The sequence below is a fragment of the Rhagoletis pomonella genome, unplaced genomic scaffold (assembly GCF_013731165.1).
Source record: "Rhagoletis pomonella isolate Grant_MI unplaced genomic scaffold, Rhpom_1.0 Rhpom_scaffold_00005, whole genome shotgun sequence".
NCBI lineage: Eukaryota > Metazoa > Arthropoda > Insecta > Diptera > Tephritidae > Rhagoletis > Rhagoletis pomonella.
In genome coordinates this window covers 42,937,592-42,945,592 of record NW_023458559.1, presented here as the reverse complement: position 1 = coordinate 42,945,592, position 8,001 = coordinate 42,937,592, and the positions used below count along the sequence as shown (strand labels likewise).

Here is an 8,001-nt window from a genome sequence, read left to right as displayed (position 1 = left end):
CCAAATTTGACAAGGGATGACGGAAATTCGTTCCATAATACATCATATTTAAGAACATGATATAAACATAGCAAGGTAGAACCGTTCTCTCAATTTGTCGGCCATGACTTTTTTTTTGAAGTTTGCCAACATTTTAAAATCATATAAAAGTGAAAATAAAAAATTGAAATTGTTCGAAATTGTTGTTGCTTGACATTGAAAATGAAAATGTGTTTGTGAGTTTGTGAGTAAATTTAAAAATTAAATTGTTTGGAAACATCAAGAATTTTAAAAGTTACTCTCAGCGGTTCTACCTTACTATGTATGTTATCATGTTTAAGAACATTTCTTTCTTAATTAACGATGACACTGTTTCTATATGAAGCTGATTTCAACATTTTGTTTTAATAAAATTTAGTATCGAAAATATTCTTTCGAAACTTGCCTAGGAATGTGATATAACGGTTCGTTCAAAACCTTTTTTCAAAACTTATAAAGGCAAAAACGAGAAGGCGAAGACAAAAAGAGAATAAAAAAATTTCCCGCAGTGAATTTTCAGATTTTTAAAACGGTATAGTAATTTAGTTTTTTAAATTTAAATAAAGCATGAATACCCCATGGAATAAACGAGTAGATAAAAAATATATAACGGTAAAACTGGCACATACATAAATATATGAAAGAACGCATTCAGGCGACGCCTCTAGCCATTTTGCGTCACAAATTTAAGTTATCGATGGACATTTTTTTCATCCCCCCAAGGCCAAATCCTGGCTACACCACTGCTTTTGTGAAAACTGGGACGCGACATTTTAGCAAGTTTGGCTATTTCTCTTTAGCTTATTTAATGTATATTTTTATCATGAAAGTATAGCTGATTACCTAACAAACACCATATAAATGCAAATTTCAGACTTTGTGCGAATTGTGAAAATTTTGATAAATTTCCACAAAATTTTTAACTTTTTAATGTTGTTGTTGTTTTAGCGGCTACAACAACCCCGCCCAGATCTGTTGATATCTCAGTCGTTGTCGTCAAGTTAGGGGTGTCGGGTTTTCCGGGCATGCGAAGAGATGTTTTTTCGAGTCCTGAGGGGTCTCTCCGCATGCCGGACACTCATTTGGCACATCCGCGTTCGGTCTGCTCAGGTATGAGTTTAACCTATTGCAGTAGCCAGAGCTAAGTTGGGCTATTGTGGTTCTTGTCTCCCGAGACAAATGAAGCTCCGTCTCGTTTATGTCCGGTAGTTGTGTGCCTAAACCGGTATTCACAGGTCTAAAGTCTACATAACTCGAGACTGACTCCCTGTGAATGCCTTTCAGGGCCAGTCGGTAAGCTGACGGATCCAGAGGCTGTTTAATGAACCTCTGGACTTCGTCCGTCAGTTCGTATAGATGCCTCCTGACGTGCCTAGGCGAGGGCTCATCTGTAAGCAGCTGTCTGTTTGGGTGGCCACGTCTGTGGCTGGTGTATCGTCGACGTGAATTCCCAGCGGTAGCCTGACCTCCTTCGTCCAGGTTGTGAACAAGGTCGCAGAGGATTTCGTAGGGGAGAGGGCTAGACATTGTGCAGTGAAGAAGCGAGAAAGCTCGGAGAGATACCCGTTTACTTTCGAACACAAGTCATCAATTCCATTCCCAGTCGCCATGATCGAGCAATCGTCGGCGTAAGAGACAATCGAGACTCCCTCTGGTGGTTGAGGGAGCTTTGAAACATAGAAGTTGAACAGTAGCGGGGAAAGGACACCACCCAGTGGAACCCCCTGTTTTATTTTTCTGAGTTTACTCGATTTGTCTCTAAACATTACCGACCACTCAATAATTTGCCGACCACTGTTTGAGCCTCTGTAGGAGAGAGAAAGTCTCTATATCCTCTAGTAGCGTGGAATGGCTGACAGTGTCAAATGCCTTTGACAAGTCCAACGCTACTAGAATCGTTCTCTCACCGGGACGGTTACGGTTAAGGCCACGAGTTATCTGCGTATTTATGACGTTAAGTACTGTTGTTGTATTGTGCATTTAACGGAAACCATGATGATGCTTCCCTGGGGTCAGGTGGTTCGTGAAATACGGGTGCAGCAAGGCCTCAAGTGTCTTCGCTATCGGGGAAAGGAGTGTTATCGGCCGATACGAGTATCCTTTGTTGGCAGGTTTCCCCGGTTTGAGCAGTGGGACCACTCTCCCCACCTTCCAGTTGTCTGGGATGGTGAGAGTGGCCATAGACAGACTTGGGACCTCCGATAGGTACGCTACTTCCGCAGGACCCAAATTTTTCAGCATCAGCATGCATATTCCGTCGGGACCCATGGCTTTGGAGGCTTTCGCCTTCCCGATGGCCACCTGAACTTCACCGCAAGTGAAAGCAAGGGGGGCACAAGTTGTTGGCAGTTTGTGCAGCCTTCTGGTCGCTCGACGCTTGGCTTTGTCCACCGGAGGATGCCGTATGAGCTGCCGGCTAAAATAGCTCGCGCATCGCTCCGGATCCGACGAAGCATGGTCGCCGAAAGAAATTTCGACTTTGTTCGTCGTGCTTCGTCGGATTGGACAGTGACCTCACGGTTGATTAAAGCTTACTCACACCAGAGGTGAAGTTATAGGTCTTCAGATGCTCTTGCCACGCTCGTCGGCTAGAACAGCCGCTTCAGCAGTAAAATTTTGGCGTGGGTCCGTAATACATCCTGCCGGTACGAAGCGAGCTGTAGCAGCGGTGACAGCCCTGCAGAACTTACGTTCACCAAGGTGGACGTCGGTTGGTGTGGGGAGAGCAGCGAAGGTGCTTTTAGAAAATTCCGCGAAGTCTTCCCAATCAGCTTTAGAAAAGTTGATATAGGTCCGGTGTTCCGCGGAAGCAAAGTCGGTTGGTTTATAGATCGAGATGACTATGGGCAGATGGTCTGATGCCAAAGTCAGCATAGGTCGCCATGATATGCTGTTTATCAGACCAGCGCTGATTATTGTTATGTCTGGCGAGCTGCAGCAGCTGCCCATAATCCTGGTGGGTGCGTCATCGTTCATTGTGTAGAATGTCGAATCGCCTATCTGCTCAGCCAAGTCTGTTCCCTTACGATATTTTGACAGGCTTGAGTGCCAAAGATCGTGTTGCGCATTAAAGTCACCTACTACCATACGGTTTTAACCTCTGAAGAGCGTACCTATACCAGGGTGATATCCTGCCGACAGGGGGTATGTACACGTTAAATATTTCGAGCTCAACATCGCCTGATCGGATAGCAATGGCTTGACATTCTAGGGTGGTATCCCTGCGGTCGATGTCTGCTTCGATGAGACGACACTGCACGGTGTGGTGCGTGATGAACGCTAAGCAACCACCATTATCTCGCTCGCGATCTTGACGGTGCATGTTGTACCCGGCACAATTCAACAATGTTGAATTGCTGTGCAACTTCGTCTCTTGGACCGCAGCTATCAATATACCATGCCTTCCCATGAAGACGGTTATCTCCTCGATCTTGCTCTGAAGCCTGTTACAGTTAAATTGAAGGAGCTTCATGTTGTTCGGGAGACGTGTGGGGATGCGGGGTGTGAAAGATGTGTGTGGCCGTGACACCATTGGCTGTGTGCGCTGCTGAGGTGGTTGCCGCCTTGGTGGTGGTGGGTGGCGTCGCAGTTGAGGTTTCCGACCGTACAGTGCAACACGGGCCCTCGAAGTTCCTCGTCCAATCTTGCGTGGTGCGCAGACCTAAACATTCCCTAAAGTGGCACCAGCCAAGGCAGGTGTTGCACTTGACTGATGTCACATTACGGAATATCCTGGTCTGACATACTGTGCAGATTGTAGGAGGAACCAGGAGTTGTTGGCGGCGGCGTGTGGGTATGGGTGCGGTTATGTGTGTTCTGTGGTCTGTCGTGGTTGTGATGTGTTCCACTGCCGATGTGTTCGTAATCCTGAGCAGACTCTGAGGTGACTCCACCCCTCGCAAGCATTACACTTGACTAAGGTGGAGTTGTGGTGTAGTCGTCTCTGGTATATACAGCTGGTGTAGGTTTCTGGCCCTGGGTTTGACTCGATGCCAGCCCTGAGCAGAAGAATACGTAGCGAATGTAGCCCTATGGACGAACAACTTCTGAGATACTTCGCCGACCTAAACGGGGTTAGATTGCCGAAACAACAGCCCTTGGTCGTGGGAACTTTTTAATCAGCATCTTTGGTATGCAGATTTTACCTCATTAGTTTAATAAAGTGAAAATTTGAAGAAGCTTCTTTTGAAATTTTGATTAAGTCTCAGAATTTTTATACCTTTTTTAAATTTTTTACAAAATTTCAAACTTTGATTTACGCTGACAACATACAATCAGTTTTGCCCATGATACAAAAAAGAAGGTAGTTTCATTTAATGACATTGGTTGTTGTTGTTAACCATTTGACTTTTAATAAAATTATGACATTTCATCAAATTCATGCTTAAATTAAGGCTTGAACTTTCGACTATAATCCCGGCACCTTGATTTTAAGGTCACTTAAGGCTGGTTTTCACTATGTCAAATTCAGTGGCATTTGTCATCAAATAAGTAAAAACACATTGTCAAATGAAATCAAAAATCGCTTTATCGATTGAATTGGATCAGGATAGGTCTTTAGTCGTGTACATGCACTTCGAAATCGACTGTCAGTTTTTGGGCCCATAATATCATCGGCAAAGGTATGGATAAAGGAGATAAAGTTGTGTCAAAATATGTCGCCAAATTTTGGTGTCAATATATGACATAATGGAAACCAGTCTTTATACTGCCTTATCTTGAATTTAATTTTCCCCGAACCGGTTCAGTTTTCACTTTTGGTTTTCATGTATTTAGGTATTATGGGCGGAATAAAAATTTTCGGGTGACATTTTTTTCGGGCAAAACTCAGGATATGGCAAATAGTTATAATTATCCATTTTTTTATTGTTGGACGAGCAAAATAAGTAAATTTAGTCTGTTCCAATAGCAGTCCGGTTTACAGGATTTAGTCAGAACTTACAGGAAGTCGTTCCTATTGACATAAAACCTGTAAGTGGGAACACTTTTGAGAGAGTATATGAGCAACTGCTCCTAGTCAGAAGTTACAGGATTTAGTCCCGAGTTTTTTTCCTGTAAGTTCATAAAAAGTGTCAAACGATCAGCTGATTTGCATGTGCAAGCAAAATCAAAAAGCGGCGAAAGCAAAGAACCTTATATTTGTAAAAAAATGGAAGTAAACAAAGAAATGATTGAATATGTATAGATTTTAATAATTATTTAGTGATATTTCAGCCAAATCAGTGTTGTACCAATGACATGTAAACAAACCGACTGACGTTTTTACAGGAAATAGTGCTTTTTGCGTTCCCGTGCACTTCTGATTCAGTTCTCATTTTACTCTCACTTGGGAGAGTAACATTGTAGCTTGACAGTTCCACAGGTTTTAGTCAGAAGTTCAAAGGAACAGACTAAATGAATATAACCTTCTCAAATTTTGCAAAAAATGCGATTTTTTGACACTTTGACCTCGTTTTTCTCAAAATCTGGAGCCGATGGAAACTTTATACTTACGGATTCGTAATGAGCACACAAAAACTGTATCAAAAACAGCTTTAACATTTGCCGCATCAAAATCAGAATTGCCTTTTGTAATATATACCATTTATTAATTTCAAATGAAAATACAGCGTGGCGACGAATAACTGTTACCCAGATATTTTTGAGAAATAAAAGAGTCCTTTATAGATTTTGCGAAAAAAGTATTTTATTGTTATTTTTCCACAGATTTTACTTTAGTTGCATTAATTAGTTTTTAAATTTTAATCCTTATTTACATTTGCCAGCAGTGTAAACTTTGAGAGGAAAGTTCATTTGGCACGCAGGTCTTCGTCAGTTAATTTATTCCATATCTTCTGTAACCATAGGCTAATTTTCTCCATTTTGAGTCCCTTATACTCCCCCTTCTGTCCAACCTAAGGCCTCATACTCAAAAATCGAATAGACTCGGAACTGGTGACTAGGACGGTCATTCATTCGACCAACCTTATACAGTTTTTTTCTTTTTTGTACTTTTTTTATACAAAGCCTAAGAAAAAATACACCTGAAAAAGACTTGCGTGCCAAATGAACTTTTCTCTCAAAGTTTACACTGCTGGCAAATGTAAATAAGGATTAAAATTTAAAAACTAATTAATGCAACTAAAGTAAAATCTGTGGAAAATTATTAATAAAATACTTTTTTCGCAAAATCTTTAAAGGACCCTTTTATTTCTCAAAAAAACCTGGGTAACAGTTATTCGTCGCCACGCTGTATATTACGAAAAAACTAAATGTTTTCCAAAAATAAATGATTTTACCAAAATTGAAGTTTTAATTCGATTTTCTTTCTATTTACTAACATATGTATCAATAAATTCATTTCACTTTCAAAACTCAAAAATTACTTATACGTTTAATTCTAGAGAACCATATGAGCCAAAGCCAATCTTGGGCGCTACACTGACAACGCTGAGCGGCAAATCCATTCCCATGGATGTTGTGCGAATACAGCAACAAAATCAAGTAATTCTCCCGCATAAATACATATACAGATGTACATACTTAAAGTTTTATATGAATTTACTTTAAAGGACCAATTTATTTCTTCTCTATCAGATACTGTATTCCTTCCTTTCCGTTGGTTGGGGACTCATCTCAGATATTGATATCGAAAGCGAACGCCTACGTTCGCTTGGCTATCAAAGATTTACAATTTGGACCTTACATCGCCTTATAAGTTTACGTACATATCGGGGCAAAGTGTCATATCTTCCAAAGGATAATTTTTACATGGAAAGCGATGTAATATCGCTATCGGTGGCAGATCCACTGCCATTGAAGCATAGTAGAAGTTGTAATACCTGTTTGGATAAACTGAACAGGGGTTGTTTTCAATCCAATGAATGCATTGAAGCAAGCAAATATTATGATGTAATTTCACTACAAAACTCGCTGAATCAATCACTGCATTCACGTTGCGACAGTTGGTTTTCACCTGGCTCCTGTCGCAGTACTTACCATTCCGTCTCGGAAAGTATTTATCAGAGCGTAGAAGGTGATAGCGACAGCGAATCGCGGCGCCTACATCTCAGCAATTTGAGTGTAAATTTTTGTGGTCCAACAGGTAATGCGCCAACACTTGAGGAGCCCGTACCCGACGACTGGATTGTGGAGGAAGGTGAATTCGTCATGGTACAGGCAGCTTATCAAACACATTTGGGTAGTGATTGTTTTTTTGTGCCACAGGCAAAATTCAATGACGGCATCATTTATGTGGTCATCATACGTACCGGCATAAGTCGTTCGCAGTTATTGAACTTCATGATGGGCATGAGTTCTGGCACGCATGTGCCTGTGACTAATAATGAATTTATAAAAATGGTGCCAGTGACGGCTTTTCGCATAGAACCCTATGACAATGAGGGCATCCTTACTGTGGATGGTGAACGTATTGAATTTGGTCCACTGCAGGCGGAAATCTTGCCCGGTATGGTGCGAGTTATGGCGCCAAAGTAAGCGTGACTGAGTAAGCGGCCGGTGTAGAAGGATGGTATAGAATTCAAAGTGTTGTGCAACATTATTTTTTCAATTCCATTATGAAGGCTTTTATTGTTAAACATTTTTATATTTTGTTATATTATGTACTTTATCAATAGATTGCAATTAAATGTCCAAAGTCGAAAAGTACGTGTTCAATAAAAGTTTTTTGAATCGAATGACCATTTGCGAAACTTATGTTATCAAGCCGTTGCTACATTCTCTAATGCCCGGTTGCAGCAATCAATTTTAAATTTATCAGCCTGTTAAAAGTTAAAAGTACACAATTTTGTTCGGAAAATTAGTCTTTTTAAATTTTAACAGTCTGATAAATTGTATAATTGATTGGTGAAACTGAAGATAAATCTTTCAGATTGCATATTTGTAGGCACGCTTAAGTAAAATAATTTAAATCAGCATTTAATCATTGTTTTATGATTTTTAATTTTTTGCTTAAACCCCCCTCCCTATTCTAACAAGGTCACA

The 8,001-nt window shown here is 40.7% G+C and overlaps 1 protein-coding gene across 5 annotated transcripts in view; it reads left to right on the top strand.

The window, feature by feature from the left end:
* The window catches only part of LOC118738963 (sphingosine kinase 2), a 12,544-nt gene extending 4,879 nt beyond the window's left edge, over positions 1-7,665 (top strand). For 4 of the 5 annotated variants that reach the window (XM_036470031.1, XM_036470027.1, XM_036470029.1 and 1 more), the window contains one exon: positions 7,157-7,665. In XM_036470031.1, the coding sequence (XP_036325924.1) occupies positions 7,157-7,494 (338 nt within the window). In that variant the 3' untranslated portion in view covers positions 7,495-7,665. Of the gene's footprint in view, positions 1-6,401; positions 6,502-6,594 lie in introns of all 5 variants that reach the window. The other variant, XM_036470028.1, reaches the window with a different exon arrangement.
* The last annotated feature ends 336 nt before the right edge of the window (positions 7,666-8,001 follow it).